The following is a 22,903-nucleotide window of genomic DNA, read 5'->3' as shown; positions in this document are numbered from 1 at the left end:
ATACATTTCGGGTTTTTTTCAACATATTTTGAAACCACTTAAAAAAATTCACAAAACTACATATTTTCGAAAAAACTACTAAAAATTTCAGTTGTTTATAATATGGGTATCAAATGATTGAGATTTTTTCATTCATTGTTACTTTGTATCGACATGTCTCCGATTTTTCTAAGAGACGACGGGACTTGAACCCGCAACAACCTTATTAGTACTAAGACGCACCACCAATTTTACCACTGAGGCCCATGAGATTCTAGATTTCTAAGGCCACCGTAGTGCTACGTATGACAGTATTTTGTAAAAAACTGTAAATTGTAAATACGTATATTGTAAAAACATAAATTTTGAGTATTTTTTCGGAAAAACGTAGTTTTGTGAAAATTTTGAGTATTTTCAAAAATGTTTTTACTACATTCGAAATGTATGAAAAAATCCTGATCGTTTAATACCCATACAGTAAAAACTGAAGTTTTGAGTTTTTTTCGAAAAAAATTTGAGTGTTTAAAAAAAAATGATTTAACATTCGAAAAAATTCTAATCATTTGATACCCATATTGCAAAAACAATATATTTTTGGTTTCTTTTGGGAAAAAAAATGCATTTTCAAAAAACAGGAAAAATACGTATTTTTGTGAAAATTTTCTTGAAATTATAATTTTATAGATAGCTGACGTCATCCCGATTCCAAAACACTATATTTTTTATGTTTGCATGACGTGGATTAGAATCATAAATTGTATCGACATCGGGTTGATTTGTCCCCATTAACAAAAGGTGCATGGAAAATATTTGTCTCTGAAAAGGTAAAGAAATCCTGGCATTTCCAGTATCTTTTCCAGCAAAAAACCCTAATTCAGAGTTTCAAGTATCTCTGAGTAAGAATGATGTTGTACAGCGCTCCTGAAGCCGTCTCACATTTCACCTCGTTGACGCCGTACTCACTTCAAAGCAAAGCCCTGTACGCTGTTCAAAACAAGTATCAAGTGCTTCGCGCAGAAAAATTTCCCCGCTAAATTGCTGTATAAAGCTTCCTTGTTATCTTAAACAGCGCTGCTCCTCATCACAACCTGGTGCTTGGCACTGTTCGTGTTCCACGTGCACCGGCAAACAATCTGTTTTTCATGGTTATGTCCCGCTTCTCCGGTGCTCTTATCGGAAAGCAGATTTCCAATAAGCTCGTGAACAGGCGCGTTGTTGTTATTTTTTTATTTTTGCTGTTTGAACAGTGCTGCCAAGTGCACGGGTTGGCGATGGGGGGAAAAACACCGGAATTAGCGTGTTCGTAAAAGGATCATTTTCCCCGGCTCTTGAGTTTGTTTACAACGTGCCAGGGCTCAATTCTTTCACATCTCACGTCAACGTCATTTCTTTGACCGGTTTATGGTTTTTGGCCCCGGACAGGTGTGTGTGGAGGGGTCCAAAACGTGGCCAATATGTTGCACGGCGAGCACGTGTACATTATCACTGCAAAGTATTTCATATTACAGCCCTAACTCAAGCCTGTTCCGTACTTTAATCTAACCTGCGGAATGCACAGCATTACCCAACTCATGGACCAAAACACCTCCTCTTACTGTAAAATCGTGAAAAATACTCCCACAAAGCACAACAATATCTGTTTACATGGCTGTGAAATATATCGCGGTTTTTGGCCGGGCCTTTTTCGCGGATATCTTTTTTTTTCAGGGATTTCAACCTTTCGCCGGGTCGACCTTAAACCGAGCTGTGCGGATGGTGATACGCCAGCGAAATGAGATACTTGAGTATGCAAAGAAATGCCCCAGGGAGGGGACACGGTACAGTACAGAGCAAGTGTGCAAATATTCGACACTTGACTTTAGCTTGACTTGTCATGGTGTGTTGTTTCCAGAACGGTGCTGACAAACGGATCATTTTGCCTTCCTCACTGAGGTAAGGCTATAATCCTGCTCGAAAAATGAACTTTTGAAAAACAGCTCGAAGGCCTATATTCATGTATACCTATCGACTCAGAATCGAAATCTGAACAAATGTATGTGTGATGTATGTGTGTGTGTATGTGTGTGTGTATGTGTGTGTATGTATGTATGTGTCCAAAATTCTTGCCAAGTTTTCTCAGCACTGGCTAGACCGATTTTGATCAAACCGGTTGCATTCGACTTGGTTTAGGGTCCCATACATCGCTATTGAATTGTTTGAAGTTTCGATAAGTAGTTCAAAAGTTATATATATAGATGTGTTTTCACATATATGCATGAAAACTATGTCCGGATCCATCATCCAACCCATCGTTGGTTAGGTAATCAAAAGACCTCTCCAATGAGTCCAAAACATTGAAGATCTGGCAACCCTGTCACGAGATATGGCCACTTAAGTAATATTTATGTACTTTTTGGAAGCCGGATCTCATTTAAATGTATGTAAACTATGTCTGGATCCACCATCCAACCCATTGTTGGTTAGGTAATCAAAAGACCTTTCCAATGATTCCAAAACATTGAAGATCTGGCAACCCTGTCTCGAGATATGGCCACTTAAGTGATATTAATTTACATTTTTATTCCGGATCTAAAAAAAATATGAAATTTGTGTACAATCCCATCATATCATTCATTGTTGGTCATGAGTGAGGAAAGCTCCAACCACATAGGTGGATTAAGTTAGTTTTATGTTTACAATTGGTGGGAACTGAGCTCATGAATCTACGTAAAACTTTCAAACTATACTTTTTTGACAAACTTGAATAGAAGACGTCCTACCGATTATCTGCCCAGTTTGCGGACAGTTTCTAAACAAATCAGTATTTTCCTAGTAAAAGCAAACCAAATTTGTTCAATAAACCATTTTTCCAATTCATCCCACCTTTATCCCCAGTCCAAAGCACGTCCCCCCAATCCACCCAATTACGGGTCAACAAGGTGTTTGCGAGCATCATTTGGCAGAACGTAGATCCTTTCTCATCATTACGCGCGTGAATTATGGGACCCCCTTTACACAAAAGTTGTGATGAGGCACTTGCCACATCGGCTTTACCACCCGAAAAGTGTTTGTTCTGAAGGCAATGATGGCCGCCGCCGCCCAAAAAGGGATTCTTCCCACAATCGTGTGTGTGCATATGTGGTGAGGGCTACGTGAAACCACAAATGTTACACATTCAAGGGATTTTGAACCCCTTTTTCACTCTGGGTGGGTTGAGGTTGACCTTGTTCTGTGCCAAATTTTGGAATGCTTGTGCGCACCGTTGGTGGAAAAGCTCAGTGTTTTAAGCTCGAACATTGTAGGCTGAAACATTTTTAAACTTGGATTATTTTAAAGGTTTATTTAAAAAAAATCATTTTCCTAAAAATCTGTTTTTTCTGTTTTTATCCAAATCTTAATTTCTAAACATTACTCAAAAACTTCAACCGTTACTGTAACATACATTACCACCCCGAAGGTGACACCAGGTGTGTTTGGCCAGAACTTAAACTTTTCTACTAATATGTGTTTTGCGGCTTTGTCTTCTCAAAACTTTTCGTACTGAGTCATGCTTCCCAAGTCAACTCACCACAATCACACCTCAAAACACGCGTAACAGCGACGTTGACTTTCGTCGTCTCTGCACCACGGTCACAGCTATTAGGACTTTAATCAATCTCAGTTCCTGGCTAGTTCGTCAAGGTTCAAGACAGGCTCCGTCCCAAAATTTACTTCCAATTTATATTCCGTTCCCCGCAATCTCAAGCTGGAGAGCAAACAAACCCGAAAGAACAAACAGGACTCTCCGCTATCACACACGCACATGTCCTTTCTGGGACCAGGGCAAGACCAACGTTGCTGGACGGCGAAGCAGCAGCCTAAATGTTCTAGATTCTGTGTTTATTTGCCTTCGCGTATCATATCGGGCCGGGCCAGCAGAACAGTTAGTTGACTTTGGGGTCTGCTGGATACTCACAACTGGAAGGTCGTTGTTTACTGGAAGCTAGGAGGCGCGTTGGACAGTTTTATGAACTTAGTTGTATAGTTAATTTGATTTTGGTTAACTGCGGTGGATTTTCTTGAAATAATTTATTTTAAACAAATTGAATGCCAGATTTAATGCCGTATTTAATCGAAAAAATACAAAAATAATTCCTAAACCTCTGAATTTATCATTTATCAGTTGTTAAAAAATATTTGACTAAGCCAATTAATGGGAAATTTACCGTACTTTTCGAATCTTCAATAACCTATCATTTTCTCCTTAGAACTACGTTTTTCACTTAAACATTTTCTGGTATTTGAAACTTTGCAGGGTTATTTCTAGAGTGTAACAATGATTTACAAAGCAGAGCAGAAAAATTAAAAAAATATGTACAAACATAAGGAGCTTAATTGTAAACATCACAAGTTAAAGCGATTTTACGAGCAAAGGTTTTCAAGTCTGAACTTTTAGACGGTGCATTTTATGGAAAAAGTGTAAAATTGTTCTCCTTATTATGAGTTAGGCACGCACCTTCAATATTTTAGTAAAATCACTAATTATATTTTTTTGTTTATATTTCTTTTATGATTAAAAGTCAATAGTTATATTTCCTTAAAACATGTTTTAAAATTTAGAAAAAAAAATCAATTCGATTTTTTATTTTTCAATGTTTATGTAACCTCTTCCTCCCATCAATTTGGTTTGAAAATGTCAAAGTTTCAATGGAAATAGAAGTGCAATGAAATTTGAAAATGCTTAATGAACAAAAAGTACCCTTAGGATTTTATTTCAAATCCGCGAAAATTTTCTACAATTTTCATTTTTGGACATTGGCGTCATCCATAAAGTATATCACGCTAAAATCGGCCAAAATTAAATCCCCCCCCCTCCCCACCATGTCACACTTTGTCACGCTAGCACCGACCCTCCAAAGTACGTCACGTTCTGTCGAACCCTCCCCCGCCTCTTCTTGATTTTTTTAACAATTTTGCATGAACTATAAATAGGATATTTTTTTTAAATTCGAAGTTGAAGGCTGTGTTTTGATTTTTCCGAATTTTGATGAGTGTTGCAGTGGTAGAAATCACCAAAAATTTTTTTTTTTTAAATCTGATAATTCAAGCATGTTGGAACTATAATTCAAAAAAAACTTTGTTTCTTTAAAGCCTCGTATCGTGATGGATTCATGAGTTATGTTGACCAAACATATTTTTTATATATGTTTATTATTTTAAAACTGAATTTTCAGTATTTAAGAAATTATCTAGCGTGACGTCACAGTCTAACATACCCCCCCCCCCTCCCCCCCTTGGCACACTATGTCACGCTTGCGAAAACCCCCCTCTAACCTTGAGCGTGACGTACTTTATGGATGACGCCTTAGTTGAGTTGATCACCTCCTTATTTTTTTTAATGATAAGTTTTTTTTCCAGTGTAATCTAAATAACTCACATTTTTGAACTCGTGATATCTCTGAAACCATTGATTTGATTTTCAATGAAACAAAATAAAACCTTTTTGAAGTGTTCTGATTTTTTAATCAATATTATTTCAAAATTTTAGGATGAAATTAACCTTTGAAAGGCTTCCAATTCTTATTACGTATTCAAATGCTAGGCTGGATTTTAAAATTCCAAATTATTTTTTTTACAAAAAGACAGTTACATTGAAATTCGAACAAATAGTTTCTGAAACCAAAGTCAAAGTTGGAAATTTTCTGAGATTTTCGTAAATATTTTTTTGATGGAGTGCTTTTTCTTTGTATTGTAAGAAACAGGGCATTTTTTTCTAAAAATCCCCTTAAAATGCCTTCAACTTGAAACGGTGCACTTCTACAAAAATATGTCACTAAATTATTTTTGTGTTTTTTTTTAGGGGCATGCCAATTTTTTTTTTTTTTGAATACCTTTTTCAACTTCTTTAGTCTATTTTCACGAAAAGAGAAAATCACCATCTAATTAAAATCAAAAAAGTTCAAAAAATAAGCCTGCCAAAAGATGGATGGTTGAAGTCACCATTCTTAAATAATCGATTCGATTTTTTTTTTGTTTTTTTTGCATTTTTTAAAAATTTCTTGAGAGAAAAACACACCTGAAAAATATATTTATGTAAAGTTGAGAATAGTTCCTTCACTTTTCTCTCTGAGACTTGGAAAATTGGGCAATTAGGTTCTGAGATACAGCCTCACAAATAAGTCGAATCAAGGAAAATTATTTTTGCTTAAGGTAACCTAATTGGCCTGTAATCTACAACTGTTGATTTTCGGAAACTATCGATCTGATTTTCATTGTTAAAAACTGAAACTTTGGTGAAATCTTCTAATATTTTTGATAAAAATACAATTAAATCAGAATTAAAGGTACACATCAAACAAAGCTTTTTGCACCAAAATTTATGTTACAGACTTTTTTAGTATCTTCACAATTACGGGAACTATCGAAATAATGTTTAATTTTAAAGTTCCTTCTACAGAATAATTTACAACAAAATTTTACATTTTTCAATCAGACTGTTGCAGGATTAGGTCCATAAGTTTGACAATTTTGGAATAAAAAGATAACAACTTCCTTGGTTGCTGTGCACCCTTCTTTGAAAAGATCTGTAAATAGACATTTTTCATATTTTGTAGTTCAAACCGAATTATATATTTTTTGAAATATTCTTTTTCGAAAAAGTAATAGTTTAAAAAAGTTTCTCCGCCAACTCACACAGCAGTTGCCCCTACCTCTCTTTGATTTTCGAGAAACTTTGTCTTAAAGGGTAACTTTTATCCCTGATCACGAGTCTGAGGTCAGTTTTTTGATATCTCGTGACGAAAATAAAACATGTTTTTCATTAATTTGCAGCCTTTTCGATGAAAAATTAGAATTTAGAGTACGCCATCAAATCGGGCGTCCAATTTTACATAAAAGTCCCTTTGACACTAAATTTCCATCTCATCACATTTTCAGGCTGCAAATTATTGAAAAACACCTCTTTTTTCGCATGTTCAAAAATGGCAGGGGTCGTACCGCCCCTCCGTCACGAGATATCAAAAAAAGAACTCGGATTCGTGATTAGGGACAAAAGTTTCCTCTAAGGACAATTTTTCACGCATATCGAAGAGGGGTCGGGGAATTTTTTTTTCCGATTTCATGTGAGTTTTTAGAAGAAGCTATAATTTGAAACAGTTCATTTTGTCAAAAGTACTTTTCGATAGCAAATTTTATTTTGCTTCAAAAAATAATTTTGGTAAAAAAATCAGGTTTTTGGTATAATGCAATACAAAATACTCGATTTTTTTTCAAAAAATTATACCTCTTGATCAAGATTTTGCATCGTTGGGTACTATGATTGAGAAGATGTCCCCTAGCACATATCAAAATAAATCGCTTTTTTTATTTGGGATTCAACTATTAGTGATTTAAATTAGAAAAATCTGATTTTTCCCGTGTACCTATTTTTCCGAAAAGTTTGAAATCAAGAGTAGCTTCAATCCCTCGACAATCCGTTAATCAGTTTGTTTTCTCCTCCAAAATCTTCCTTTCGCAGCACCGTCCCCCTCACATCGGCCGCCTAAACCACCAGCTCGGCCGATTCTGACGTGACGGGGACGCGCTTTAGCAAATTATGATCCGTTGATTGATGGGACATCGTTTCGCGGGTGCTAAGCTCCCGCATGAAATCTCCAAGCGACGACAGGGACAGGGTGTGGAAAAATGTGTGTCTGTGTATTTATGGTTTGTTGGTTAGCGGGAAAAGCTTTGACATTAGAGATTGTATGAGCTTTGGGAATTGATGGGGTCATTTGCGAACTTTGTGTTAACTGTCTCGATTAAGCAAGAATGAGATTGGTTTTTACCTGGCATAAACGATCATCAAAATGAACAAACCTGCGAAGGAGAGAAAAAAAAATCTTTTCAGTTATATAATTTTGATGATAACAAATTTCAAGCAATTCTGAACGCTCATAACGCTCAACCCGGAACAACCTCCGGAAGGGGGAAACATGCCACCACATTGATTTATTGAAGACATAACCATACATTACGCCGATAGAGCTGCGGAAAGTGGCTTCTCTGTGGGTCATATTTCGTTCTGAAAGCTTCCCATTCACCCAGTTGTAGTAGTACTCAAAGACCAAAACTTCACGGCCAATGCCGATTTCATGATTGGTGCCTTTTTGGAGAGCGTACACGAGACGCTCGTTATACAAATTGGGGAAACCCTTTCGACGATGCTTCGATTGGTCCTCGGGAAAAGAGAGAGAGCAAGGTGAAGCGTTTTTGATTCCCTCAAGGAGGATTGCAAAATGTGTGAGCACTTCTAGTAGATGCATTGAATGAGAAAAATCAAGAAAGTGTGATATAAAATGATGAGATTGAGTTTCATGTTAAACACTTTACTGGTATCCAAAAAGAACACAATATCCAGAACACACTTTGGCTTACATCGACGGGGCGGGGCTGTCACTGTCGTCACTTTCTTCGGCCTGCACAGATCGGTAATGTCCGCCGGCAGCATATCCTCCGTAGCCTCCGGCCTTGGTTGGGACGCACGGGACCTTTGCCACTGATGGGGCGCATCCGACCAGCAGGTTGGCTCCGCACGAAACCTTTCCGGAACCACCGTACGAGACACCATGCGCGGCACCAGATGCGTAAGAAGCTGAACGATATCCTCCGTGTCCGCCACCGTGGGATGATTCGTGTCCTCCGCCGTAGGAGCCACCGTAAGATCCTCCGTGAGATCCATAGCCACCATGGGAAGCTACTCCGTGGCCGTACGACTCGTGTCCTCCGTATGATCCACCGTGAGACGCTCCATGACCACCATGAGATCCTCCGTAACCACCGCCGTATGATCCGTGGGACGCTCCATGACCACCGTGGGATCCTCCGTATGCAGCTTCGTAACCACCCTTTCCAGCGCCATGACCTCCACCGTAAGATCCTCCGTACGATCCATGGGCTGCCGCACCGTGACCTCCATAGCCACCCTTTCCTGCACCGCCGTGAGCTCCACCGTACGCACCATGGGAAGCGCCATGACCACCGTGAGATCCTCCGTAAGCTGCTTCGTAACCTCCTTTGCCGGCGTCATGTGATCCACCGTAAGAACCTCCGTATGAACCGTGGGCAGCCGCACCGTGACCTCCGTAACCACCCTTTCCTGCACCTCCGTGCGATCCACCGTAAGACGCTCCACCGTACGATCCATGGGACGCTCCGTGCGATGCTCCATAACCACCCTTCTCTGCACCGTATCCGTGCGATGCTTCGTAACCTCCCTTGGCTCCATGACCACCGTAAGATGCGCCATACGATGCTGCCTCGTAACCTCCCTTTGCTGATTCGTGACCACCGTAGGAACCTCCGTGCGATGCCGCTCCATGGCCACCGCCGTACGTCGCCGCTCCGTAACCTCCCTTGCCAGCACCGTGCGATCCTCCTCCGTACGCTGCTTCGTAACCTCCCTTAGCCGCTCCGTGACCTCCGTACGCTCCACCGTACGATGCTGCCTCGTAACCTCCCTTGCCAGCACCGTGCGATTCTCCGTGACCGCCGTACGCTGCCTCGTAACCGCCCTTCGCTGCTCCGTGAGCACCTCCGTAACCTCCCTTTCCTTCACTGTGAGCTCCACCGTACGATCCTTCGTAGCCGCCCTTGGCACTGCCATGCTCGCTGTGCGATCCACCGTATGAACCCTCGTAGCCGCCCTTCGAGCTGTGAGACTCGCTGTGCGATCCTCCGTACGATCCACCGTAAGCCGATCCGTGGGACGATCCGTGGCCACCGTACTCTCCACCCTTGCCGTGATCAGCACCGCCGTATCCACCGCTGTAACAAGACAAACAACTACTTCAAGTTTTCGTAACGAGACCCCCACCTTCACACGCAAGCCTTACCCGTACGAGGATTCTCCCTTGCCGCCTCCGTACCCGTCCCCTCCCTTGCCGCCGGAGGCGTACCGCTGCTGCGCGTTGTCCGGCTCGCTGGCCGCCGCATCCTGATCCTCGTCGCACACGGTTTCGGTTTCGCCGTTCGCGCCTACGATATCGGTACAAGCAACTGACCGTTTAGAACGCGTATCATCAACGTCACCGTCGGTACCTGGCTCCTCGGACAGTTTGTTGTCGGTCGCGGCGTCACTCAGCTCAACGTCCACCGTCTTCTCGTCGGTGGTGGTTGCGTCCTGCTCAGCGGCTACCACCTGGAGCGCATCCGAGTTGGCCGGCGCGGCACAAACCGGGCCAAGGGTGGCCACGACGACGAGGGCTAATACGATCACGAACTTCATCCTTCCAGCGGGACGGTCTGCTACCAAACTGAAACCTCTTCCGAGAAGGGGGTCGGTTTTATTGATCGGCGGGTTTTGGCCAGCTTGCAGTTATCGTGCCCGCAGGTACGACGAGCCCACGAAAAAAAAACGCACTTCGCGCAAAGTTTTTGTCGCGTGCCAATATTGCACGACGGCAAGTTTCGACTCGGTTGAAATTTGTGCCGATTCTTGATGACCCGGGTGTCGATGTAACAGCGGGCGGAAATTGACGGATTGTCTTCTTTTTTTTTTGCGTGCTGCAGTACGTTTGGCCTCGGATTGACATGTTGTTGGATAGCGCGTGCTTAAAGGACGGGGAAACATCCTGAAATTATAATCCTGGCACATGAACACAGCGCTACGGGGAACTAGGGAAAATTCTCGTATGTTTGGCAGGTTAAGCACTTGCTCCTAATTCCATCCAATTTGCTGATTTTCACTATTTAAACAACTAATTTTGCAAAACTTTTGATAGAGTCTTGCTTGCTCATTTCTTGTTGAGCTATTTATCACTCGATTTCAGTTGAAAACGCTTTTAATGAGCTGTAATTCAATGCCAAAATGCTGATATGGCAACATTAGAGGCACGCTGGAATTAGATGCTGTTCCCCTACTTGTCCCAAAAGTGACAGACTGCAAGAAGAGAGCTGGAAGGTGCCTTCTGGTTGAAATTAGTCTGGATACCGTCAGGGGTGACAAAGTTTATTGGACTGGTTCGGGTTGAATATTCTATTTTCAAATAATTATCAGTTGTTATGTTGTTATTCATATGTTTATTCAGTTGTCAAGATGTCAACTTGTCAAGTTTTTGAGTTTTTAGTCTAGGTAAAAACCATAGACTAATTAAAGACTAAACACTCCGAACAACATTTGTCAAAAAGTATGACTCATAAGCTGTGAACCGCGGGTACCACGTTGAACCACGCATCGGCTCTCCCCTCGTATGACAGAACGACCTGGCAGCGCTGTTTTTTTCGATTTTGTTTTGTGCTGATTTACGCGCGCATCTTGTTTGTTTTTGTTTTGCTTATCAATCAAGGCAGCCGGGTGCAAATAAGTCAATCTGCTGTGCAGTGATTTTTGTTTGGGGAAACGAGCGAAATTTACTGGTGTTTTGGTGTTTTTAAGGTAAATAATGTTTAGCTTTTAAAATAAATGCTTATTTTGTTTGGTTTATCATTTGTGTTCTCTTTTCCAGATGATTGCTGTTTTCTCATCACTCCTCGCAAGCCAAATCTGTTTAATACGAACGCCTCGATCGTCCGCGGCCTCGCCGCCGGATGATTGAGTCATCTCGAACCTAGTCAACTTGATGGTAACGATTGCCTTCCGGATATGGACCAAAAGTGCGTGTTTGGCATTTCCGCGCTGCACATTGTCCGTGCCAACAAGTTCATCGGTGAGGGTGTCGACCTCGGCGGGTCAACATTCCAGTCATCGGAGGCCACTTCGGCCATGGTCCATCCCAATGAACCCCAGAGCTTCCCCAGGACAAGATTGCCGCCCAGACGGCACGCATTCAGGAGGTCCTCAATGCTAAGGCCGGTGCCGGTTCGGCCACGCTCACGACGGCCTACGCCGAAGCCCGTTTTGCCCTCGCCCTGGCCCATGTCATGAACGGCGAAAAGAACGTGATTTAGTGCGCGTTCGTCCGTTCGACCTTGGTTTGCCCAAAGTGAACACCTACGAGCAGGAGCTGCTAAAGAAGGACATTCCGGAGCTGGAGTAAACATTCGGAAGGGCGAGGAGTTTGTCAAGAAGAAATTGTGAACAAAAAAAAAAGTGAATTTCGATCGAGATTTCGATCATGTTGAAAGAGGTTGTAACCAACCATTGAAAATAAAGTTTCAAGTGCATGATAAAAAGTATCGGCGTTTTTGTTTTCTTTATGCTAAAGTAAAAGAAGGGGTTTTTCCCATGACCCATTAGGCGGGTTCTTGGACTTAGCGACTTCGGCGGGTTTCGGTTCCGCGACGAAGCTGGCTTCCTTTTTGGGGGCTTCCTCTAGAGTCTAGATGGAACAAACTGTGCTGACCTCCGCGTGCAGCTCGCCTATATCGGTGACGGCGAAAGAGGTGCTCGGGGCGGTCGTGCACTTGTCGGTGAAGCTAGTTCGGGGACAAACTTTTGTTTGACGACGTTATCGTTGGGGTTCGGAATGCATAGTTGACAGTTCAGGGCAAAGATCTAGTCTGTTTTGAGGTTTTTGAAGTAGGTGCTGTTCGTCGAGGCCCAGATGGCGTTAAAGGACATTCTTTTCTTTCAGAGTGACAATTCCGGGTTGGATGAGGACGGTTTTGCCCTGGCGGTATCAACCGGAGGCGGTCCGCGCCGGCTTTGCTTGGCAAAACCGACGGTGCTCACGTGATCGTTCTCGGAGAGGAAGACGATTAACATCCCGCAAAGATCTCGATCGAGAGCCGCTTCTAGTCTAGAATCGACCACTCACGGGATCTCGCTCGGGATCCCCTCCAGACGATGATTCACTCTAGTAATCACCGTCCTCATCCGGAAACTGGTTCCGTTTAAATCAAAACAAAAACCCAAACAATAACATTTCCCGAAATGTCATGTTAAAGCCAGAGCTGCCAGTTGTTGACATTTCGATCTGTCATTTTTGACAGTGAACCGGCCTTGCCGAGGGGTCATAAAAAGGTTGAGTCATGGTTCAGAGCCCACTGAGTAGTCTTTTATTAGTCTATGGTAAAAACGGTGTTATGGTTTCGTTTGAGCAACCTGCCAGAAATGTATGGACTTTCGTAATTTTTGTTCTCGTGGATCTAACTTACTTTTTGCTCAAGTATTTAAAAACAAGGGTTTTATAGAAAACCTAGATCATTGGGTATCAAAAGATCGGAAATTTTATGCCCTTTCCGATGCCACATAGGTTGACCTGTGAATCGTGGACCGGTTCGGATGCCGGCGGATTTCCCGACGACGTAATTCCGGATTAGTACGAAATTCCAACGATAAATCTATTCTATCGATACAAAGACCCTCAAAACGGTGTTATACCCACTCCAAAATGTTTATTTAGCAATTTTATGGTAATATATTGACATTTAGTTGAATTAAAAGTTTTCAAAATTAAGTTTAGATAAGTTTTATATAGAATTTCCAGAGTTACATAAACTTTTATAATAAGTATTTAGTAAACTTTATATTCAATCCAAATTATTTTTTTAATCAATCAAGGATGCCTATTTGGAGTTGAGAGACTGGATTCATGGTGATTTGTCAACAAATAACTTTATTTATGTTAATTTTTAGAAAGCTGTACAAACTTTTTTTGCACTTTTTTTGATTTTTGTAAAAGTATTTGTTATATAACTTTTTATAGAAATCATCTTTTATAAGCTTTTTGTGGCAAAATGTTCGGCATGAGTTTCTGAACAAAACGTTGTACTAGGTTTCTATAAAACTTTAAATTAGGTACATGTTTCATCACAAAATTTGCATTCTGCCCAAGGGGTGTAAAATACTTTTTTTACATACTGTTTGTATGAAGCATTCAAAATTTTAATTCGATTGAAACCCATATTGCATATTTTGAAAATTAATGTATTTTCAAATAAATTAGTTTGAATACCCATATTGCACATTACTAAAATTTGAGAACTTTCAAAAAAATACGATTTTGTGTGAAAATTTAAGTATTTTCATAAAAAACTTTAAATCAAAATGAGAAAAAGCATTCAAAATTTCGCTTTGCTTTAAATTTTTTTAATTAGGTACATGTTTCATCACAAAATGTGCATTCTGCCCAAGGGGTGTAAAATACTTTTTTTACATACTGTTTGTATGAAGCATTTAAAATTTTGATTCGATTGAAACCCATATTGTAAATTTTGAAAATTTATGTATTTTCAAATAAATACGGTATTTTGTGAAAATTTAAGTATTTTCCATAAAAACTCTAAAAAATTGAAAAAGCATTCGAAATTTCAATTAGTTTGAATACCCATATTGCATATTTTGAAAATTTGAGTATTTTCTAAAAAGACGGTTATTTGTGAAAATTTTAGTATTTTCCAAAAAAAACTCTAAAAACTTGAAAAAGCATTCGAAATTTCAATTAGTTTGAATACCCATATTGCACATTATTAAAATTTGAGAACTTTCAAAAAAATACGATTTTGTGTGAAAATTTAAGTATTTTCCTAAAAAAAACTTTAAAATAAAATGAAAAAAAGCATTAAAAATTTCGCTTTGCTTGATACCCATATTGCATATTTTGAAAATTTTTAGTATTTTCTAAAAAATACGGTTACTTGTGAAAATTTTAGTATTTTCCAAAAAAACTCTAAACAATTGAAAAAGCATACGAAATTTCAATTCGTTTGATACCCAAAATTGCACATTATTAAAATATGAGAACTTTCGAAAAAAAAACGGTATTATGTGAAAATTTTAGTATTTTCCTAAAAAAAATAAAATAAAGTGAAAAAAAGCATTTAAAATTTCGCTTGATTTTAAACCCATATTGCATATATGGAAATTTTTCAATACTTTAGAAAAAAAAGGTATTTTGTGAAAATTTTTATATTTTCAAAATAAAAATCTGTTTATTGAAATAGCACACAAAATATCAATACGTTTGATACCCTAATTGCAAATTATGAAAATTTTAGTATTTTCGAAAAAATACGGCAATTTGTGATAATTTTATTGTTTTATAAAAATACTTTAATAAAGTGAAAAACATTCAAAATTTCGTTAAGTTTGATACCCACAATGCAAATTATGAAAATTTGGGTATTTTTGAAAAAAAAGAATTCTGTGCACAATTTTGAGTACATTTATTCTTTGAAACTTACTATATTTTCGAAAAATATACTCTTAGTTAAAGCATTGAACATTTCACATGATGAGGTTGAATTATTCTATTTTGAAAAGATTTTAAAAACGAGTAATCGTTCATTATAGGCGATAAGATTATCGTCTGCCGATAACGATAATGGTCTGTTAAGCCTGTTGAGTTTTTGAGGTATGTTGAGACCGTCAAGGTTGCTGAATCTATTGAATCTATTGAGTTTGTTGAGTCTGTTAAGTTTGTTGAGTCTGATGAGTCTGTCGCGTCTGTTGAGTCTGTTCAGTCTATTAAGTCTGTGGAGTCTGTTGAACCTGTGGGGTGTGTTGAGACCGTTAACTCTAGTGGACCTATTGAGTCTGTTGAGTCTGTTTAGTCTACTGTTGAGGCAAGTTGTTGAGTGATGTTTCCCAACTTTGGCCGCCCCTGCCCCACAGCTCGAGAAGCGTCTCCCAAACGACATTACGTCCGCCCGTATCCGATTCAGCACTTGTGCTACAAATGCTAAACCGGTGTATTCTAATCTAATAAAATTTCATGCTGTACTGATTTGTTTTAGCACGGAATGAAAGAAATACATTTGTGTGTCTCGGTCGCGCGCGCGGGATATGCTCACGGAGTTTTCGCACGTGCGACGCAAGTTGGTTCCCGCAATTTTTGCCGAGCGCATACACAAGGACATGGGACCTGGGATATGACAAGACAGACGTACGGTAGTGGCAACACATTTCGCTGATGTGAGCACGTCGTCATCGTGGACTGCCTTTGACGGAGGTGAAGGCTGGGGTTTGAAACGAGTCGAGGATTGCATGTCAGAGATAAACAGAAGAAATTTTGTGGTATTAAAACCTTTTGACCCAACCTAAACTTAACATTGTTCAGATTTGGCAACCCTGTCTTTAGCTACTAGTGCTTAAAAACTAATAAAATTAATAGTTGAAAATGACTTATGGTATTTGGTTGAATTTGAATTGGTATAAGATGGTCCCTTTCAAAAAGTAAAGTTTAGAAGAGCTAGCAACACTGTTCTTTGATATCGCAACTTAATGAAATTTACATAACTTTTTTTTAAATTTTATTTAAAAAGTGGTTGAATTACTCTTTATCTTTTCTATTAATATTCTGGGAAGTAATCTATAAAAAAAACTCTTCGGGCTAAACATGTTCATGATTTGGCAACCCTGTCAAATGTTGTAGGAACATTATTAAGCCCCTAGTTATCGAGGACCAAACATAACACGAAAACGTTCAAGATTTACCTCTCTTTATCTAAGATGTTGTGGTCCTTCTCACCCCACTTCAGAGATAAAGAAAATGTGAAGAATTCGTACTTTTCCAAGAACAACCACCCGTCCACCACCCACACATATCCGTTATGACACTTCGCATGATACGGTAATGCTATTTATTTCCAATAGATCTAAACATGCCCGACTGCTCGCGCGCCTTCATATGTGTATGTGAGTGCGTGATTTGTTGTGTTGTTGTTGTTCAGAATATGGGGAACGAAAATTTGATTCATCAATCGGTTTGATGTTGATTGGCTTGGATATTAACAGAGAGAAGAACGACAGCAGAAGAGAACTCGTTCTGCGCTGGCATGAAGTCAAAATCGATGTCAATGATGATGATGATGACGATGTGAAAGCAGCTCGATGCAACTTTTTTTTCCTGCTCCACCCTCGCTCCCACTCTATCAAAAACCTTCGGAGCCATTGATTCGATACATACTTACAATGTTATTTACACTTTTGCTCGCGCCGTGATTCACAAATGAAATAAATCAATCACGTTTGACAGCTCGGCGTGAGTGTGAGAGAGTTTGCCGGGCAGCCAACCAGCCAGCCAGCCAGCAAGTGCCTGTCTGTCAAGCGTGGAACATTGTAGATATGGGAGTGAAAACTTTGTTATGGGCTCTGGGTAAAAATGAGCTTTCATGGGGGTAGTTTATTATGGTGAAATCGGGGAAAATTGCTTTCATTGTAATAATGGGTTGTTATCATGAGCTAACTAATGAAAGTATTTGAATAATAAAATCCAAAAACTTATTCCAATCATAATCTCCCTATAAAAATCAAATTTTAAAATTTTATTTTTAATAAGATCATCATAAATTGCTACAAGAATTCAACAAAGTGAACATCAAAATCAATCTTTTTTTCAACTGTATAACATACAATTTCGGGTGAGTTTTCAAAAGGTTCTAAATGCCTGTTGTTAACAAAGCAGTTTTTAGATTGGTTCTCCTTCAATTTATAAATTGTCAACTTCAAAAATGCAGACAAACAATGAAAATTTGACTTGTTTTAGACCACAAAAAGACACTAAATTTATATTATTTACAGTTTTTACTGTGTTTACATTGAACTGAAGTTTTTCTTTTTGAGGAACTTGATTAAAATGATAGCCGCAAATATTTTCAAGAAGTTATAAAATGTCTCAAATTATATCAAGAAACCAGGGAACAAAAAAAAATTTCATAAAATTCAATATTTTAGAGATATTCGAAGATAAACGAATTTAAAACTATTCAATATATATTATTGTTCACTTAAAAAAATTATGTGGGTTTAACATTATTTAAAATTTTTCATCTAATATTTGATTAAATTTGCATTAAAAATGCAAAAAGTTTGTTTTTTTTTTGTTATGATTTTAATAATAATAAATTTTGTCATTACTTATTCATTTTTTCATAAATTGTTGTGTTGAAGAAATTAAGCTTTAAAAAACTTGCAACGACCAATGCAATTGCAACTTTTTTAAAGTTAACGAAATCAGGGAATTTAATTGCAATCGACAAAAACAATTACAATACAAATAAAAACAAAATAAAAATAAATTAAAGTAAAACATTTTCTATAGTTTTCTGCGTTATCTTTATAAATCAAGATATATGAATTTTATTTGCAACACTGGTTTATTTATTTGTTTATTTAAAAAGTATCTTATGAAAAATAGTTATGTTTTTCAACTTTTATCAAACATTAGTTCCGGCCCGCCACTGCTTCAGAAAAATCAGATATGGCCCGCAGGGCCAAAAGGTTGGGCACCCCTGATTTAAGAATTGAAATATTACACGAAATACAAAAAAGATATTAAGTTGCGTACCTGTTTAACAAATAGAAAGTTACAAAATATAGAAATATATGCTAAATAATTACTTAATATAAAAATAATAAAATAAGATTATGAAAAAGTCTACAGTAACCACGTTAATTAACCCAAACTTATCCCCAAAAAAAGGCCAAACAAACTGATAATTTGTTAACGAAACGGTTTTGGTTTGTGTCCTGTCTACCCAAGTAACAATTTCAGTTTTGTAATAGTCTCAAAGAGTTTCTGTAGAATCTTTAAGAAAGTTCAAATGAAATGCTTAATGGTTCTACATGCTGAGTTAAATACCAGTTAAATCAACATTAAAGCCAAAATGGACCATTTTAGGAGGTTATCAAGAGTATTTTTGAGGAGCATGTTAAAACTTACCAGTTTTAATGTGTGCTTTATAAATACATTATAGAGCTCTTCAAAACAAGATTAAAACTTCTTGGCTTGGAAAAAGGTTTTCTTGAAGTCTGTAATTATTCTTGAATGCTATATCAGAGCATGAAGTATTTATTATTTGTTTTGCAATAAAACCAAAAGGTTGTATATCAGAGGGAATGACATACAAATTTACTTGATTAAAATAAATTATTCTTATACGCAAATACAATGACTGATGGCAGATGATAATAATCTGGCAATATTATTTATTGTAACTAAGAAATATTTGTTGAAGTTTATACTTATAATAAGCCACAACAGTTATGCCAAAAAAAATCATCGACCAATTTTCAAAGATAGCTCGAAAAATTAGTGTGAGAACTTTCAATTCTCTGAAAAAAAGTTGAGATTTTTTCAAAAACTAATAATTTTTGCTTGTTGTTGCTTCCAAATTCAACATGGCTGCGTTTTTTGCCCCTTGCTTCTTTCAGCAATATGGCGAAATTCGATAAGTATAAATGCTCTTGATTAAATATGTTTTAAATCTATTCATTCTTGAGCAGTTCTGCCTCAAAACTAGCCAGAACATACCAGATTTATAAAATACTTATAAGAGCTTTAATCAGAACCAAAATGTTTTATCATGGTTTTCTACAAGATTATATCGCACATGGCAGGACCGTAGCACATGCAACTTTTTCAGCTGCAAGTAGATCGCCTTCGATGGTGGAAAATTTAATTGCAAAATAACTGTATAAAAAAACAGAAAGGTTTTTTGCTTTTTAACGGTATTTATTCATTCTAAAAACACACAGCATGAACACACATAAGATCACTTAATGAAGAACCAACTGACGCAACTTTATTCGTGTAGCTTTATAAACACTGTCCTTATTATCACTATTGTTAAGTGAACGTCGCAACATTCACCGCAGTTTTTGTACTTTTCACTTCACTTACACAGGTAGACAGCACAAAAAGACCATATTATTGATTGAAATAGTTATTCACAAAAAAATACAGAAAACTGCAACAATAGCACAAATGACACCTTGAGCGCAACTGTCAATTATTGGGCGTAACAATACACAAAACTAGATCTGATGGGTTTTATTGAAGACTTATTTAGGAATATAAAGTTTTATGGATAGCCTTTTGTATACCTTAAGTATTTATGCCAGTCCTTGTTAAATCTCAATAGTCTTTAGCAATACGGGAAAATGGCGGATAAGCATTTTGACTGCTGGAACTATTTTACAAGTTTCGATACAAAAGGTAACATTTTCACAAAACAAAAGCTGGCTTCCCGGTTACCTTTTAACACTACGGGTTTTGTTAAATAGTTACCTGTTGTTTCAGAATTTGCAAAACAGTTCCAGCTATCAAAATGCTTTTGCGACCTTTCCAAATGATGCTCCAGAAGTGTTCCCCAAAAACTATCAACCAAGCACACTTTTTCGGAAATAAATTCATATTATTATCTTTTAATATAGAATTATTTCCCACAATATAAGAACCGCAGGCAGAGTCGGATGTGTTTAGACAGGTGAAAACAAATTCACTAAATCTTTAAAAGCACTATTTTGGAGCCAATTCCAAGGCACACATCAGTAATAACTATTTCAGGCAAATATTATATATTATTCTTTTCATCAAAACTAAAACACAATAAGAAACAACAAAAAGCCATTTTTATTACACCTTGAACGTAGCAATGAATAATCTAACTGAATATTCATGAATAATTGTTTAGGAAACAGCTTCACGTTCTGCACCGAACGAAGTTGCAGAGACACTGACAGTTTAAGTCTTACAGGATTGTAAAAATGCTCTTTAAAGACGGGACTGATTTAAGGCAGTCTTCGTTAAAGTTATTTGGCAACAAAACAACCTCTTCAAGATTGTTTAAAGTGAATGGAATAAAACCAAATTAAAACCTAATATATAATTCTTAACATAATCTTGAAGAAATCTTGAAACCATTATTAAGTTTTGTGACCATAAAACAAGTAGGTTTTAATCAAAGCCTTAGTAATACTTTATTGCACTTTTTAAAACTTTAATAAAAACTTATAAGAATACGAAGCATATCATTTGTTACTTGGGTAGTTTGTTTGTTTGTTAGTCATAGCCTTATACCTCCTTAATGCTAGAATACTTTACCTGAATGTCCTATAAGCCACGGGTTTCCTGTGCACAAAGGACCTTGACAAATTGACAAGATTTTTTGATTTGATTGATTTATTCTTACGTTACATACGGAATAGTAAAATCATTACAAAAAAAGGGAATATTTCATTTAAAAAATAATACTTTCTACACCCCAATTCATTCAGAAAATTTAAATCCTTTAATATGCATATTTTTTTATCAGTGTTCCCTAAAGTCAAAAATTGTAAAACCTTAATTTGTTAAACCTTAATGTGCTTAAATAAGCAGAATATATTGTATTCTTCACGGGTTTCGAAAAACTTGTGAGCAATTCTCTACCAAAACCGGAAATGGATTTTATTTGTATTTTTTGATTTGGCTCAAACTTTGTGGGGGCCTTCCCTATGACCAAAGAAGCCATTTTGCATCATTAGTTTGTCCATATAAATTTCCATACAAATTTGGCAGCTGTTCATACAAAAATGGTACGTAAATATTCGAAAATCTGTAACTTTTGAAGGAATTTTTTGATCAATTTGGTGTCTTCGGCAAAGTTGTAGGTATTGTTAAGGACTATTTAGAAAAAAATAGGTACACGGAAAAAAAAATTTCCCGATTTTTTTATTAACTTTTTTTTCACAAAAACTCAAATTCCCAAAATACGTATTTTTTGATTTTCGAGATTTTTTTATATGTTTTAGGGGACAAAAATCCGCAACTTTTGAGCTATAGAGAAACATGGTCAAAAAATCTGCCGCCGAGTTATGATTTTTTGAAAAACTGGTGATTTTTGGAAAAAATTGAAATTTCATACATAAAATTTTTTTGACCTCATTTTTTTATGCAAAATTGAATTTGCAATCGAAAATTACTTTACAGATTTTTTGATAAAGGGCCCCGTTTTCAAGATATAGCCACCGAAAGTTTGATTTCAGCGAAATATTTGCAGTTTTTCGATTTTTAAAAATAGTGACCATGAGTGACCATTTCTAAAAATATTTTTTTTGAAAAGTTCAGAAAATTTGCTATAAAATTGTCTAAGAGACATCGAAGATTGGACCTCTGGTTGTTGAGATACAGCGGCTTAAAGAAAAAGAAACACGAAAATTGAAGTTTTCTACGTCTCACCCAAACAGCCCACGATTTTCTAATGACGATATCTCAGCAATTAATGGTTCAATTTTCAATGTTAATACATGAAACATTCGTGAAATTTTCCGATCTTTTCGAAAAAAATATTTTGAAAATTTTTAAATCAAGACTAACATTTCAAATGGGCATAATATTCAATGTTTGGCCCTTTTAAAATGTTAGTCTTGATTTAATTTTTTTCAAAATATTTTTTTCGAAAAGATCGGAAATTTTCACGAATGTTTCATGTATTAACACTGAAAATTGAACCATTAGTTGCTGAGATATCGTCATTAGAAAATCGTGGGCTGTTTGGGTGAGACTTAGAAAACTTCAATTTTCGTGTTTCTTTTTCTTTAAGCCGCTGTATCTCAACAACCAGAGGTCCAATCTTCGATGTCTCTTAGACAATTTTATAGCAAATTTTCTGAACTTTTCAAAAAAAATATTTTTAGAAATGGTCACTCATGGTCACTATTTTTAAAAATCGAAAAACTGCAAATATTTCGCTGAAATGAAACTTTCGGTGGCTATATCTTGAAAACGGGGCCCTTTATCAAAAAATCTGTAAAGTAATTTTCGATTGCAAATTCAATTTTGCATAAAAAAATGAGGTCAAAAAAATTTTATGTATGAAATTTCGATTTTTTCCAAAAATCACCAGTTTTTCAAAAAATCATAACTCGGCGGCAGATTTTTTGACCATGTTTCTCTATAGCTCAAAAGTTGCGGATTTTTGTCCCCTAAAACATATCAAAAAATCTCGAAAATCAAAAAATATGTATTTTGGGAATTTGAGTTTTTGTAAAAAAAAAGTTAATAAAAAAATCGGGAAATTTTTTTTCCGTGTACCTATTTTTTTCTAAATAGTCCTTAACAATACCTACAACTTTGCCGAAGACACCAAATTGATCAAAAAATTTCTTCAAAAGTTACAGATTTTCGAATATTTACGTACCATTTTTGTATGAACAGCTGCCAAATTTGTATGGAAATTTATATGGACAAACTAATGATGCAAAATGGCTTCTTTGGTCATAGGGAAGGCCCCCACAAAGTTTGAGCCAAATCAAAAAATACAAAAAATAAAAATGGTCGAAATC

The 22,903-nt window shown here is 37.2% G+C and overlaps 3 protein-coding genes across 4 annotated transcripts in view; all 3 read right to left on the bottom strand.

The window, feature by feature from the left end:
• Positions 1-22,903, bottom strand: part of LOC120426607 (zwei Ig domain protein zig-8-like) — a 772,331-nt gene that overhangs the window by 368,941 nt on the left and 380,487 nt on the right. The window lies entirely within an intron of this gene.
• On the bottom strand, positions 8,305-9,749 carry LOC120427548 (uncharacterized; the record flags this gene model as incomplete). The annotated part of the gene is made up of 1 exon (XM_039592425.1): positions 8,305-9,749. A coding segment is annotated over one exon (1,401 nt), but the record flags the coding sequence as incomplete, so codon positions are not given.
• On the bottom strand, positions 9,690-11,348 carry LOC120427549 (uncharacterized). The gene has a single exon (XM_039592426.2). It carries the CDS (start codon positions 10,199-10,201, stop codon positions 9,806-9,808), a length of 396 nt encoding a protein of 131 aa, XP_039448360.1. The 5' UTR covers positions 10,202-11,348; the 3' UTR covers positions 9,690-9,805.

Source organism: Culex pipiens, chromosome 3 (assembly GCF_016801865.2).
Source record: "Culex pipiens pallens isolate TS chromosome 3, TS_CPP_V2, whole genome shotgun sequence".
In the NCBI taxonomy this organism is placed as follows: domain Eukaryota; kingdom Metazoa; phylum Arthropoda; class Insecta; order Diptera; family Culicidae; genus Culex; species Culex pipiens.
This window is presented reverse-complemented; position numbering and strand designations above follow the sequence as displayed.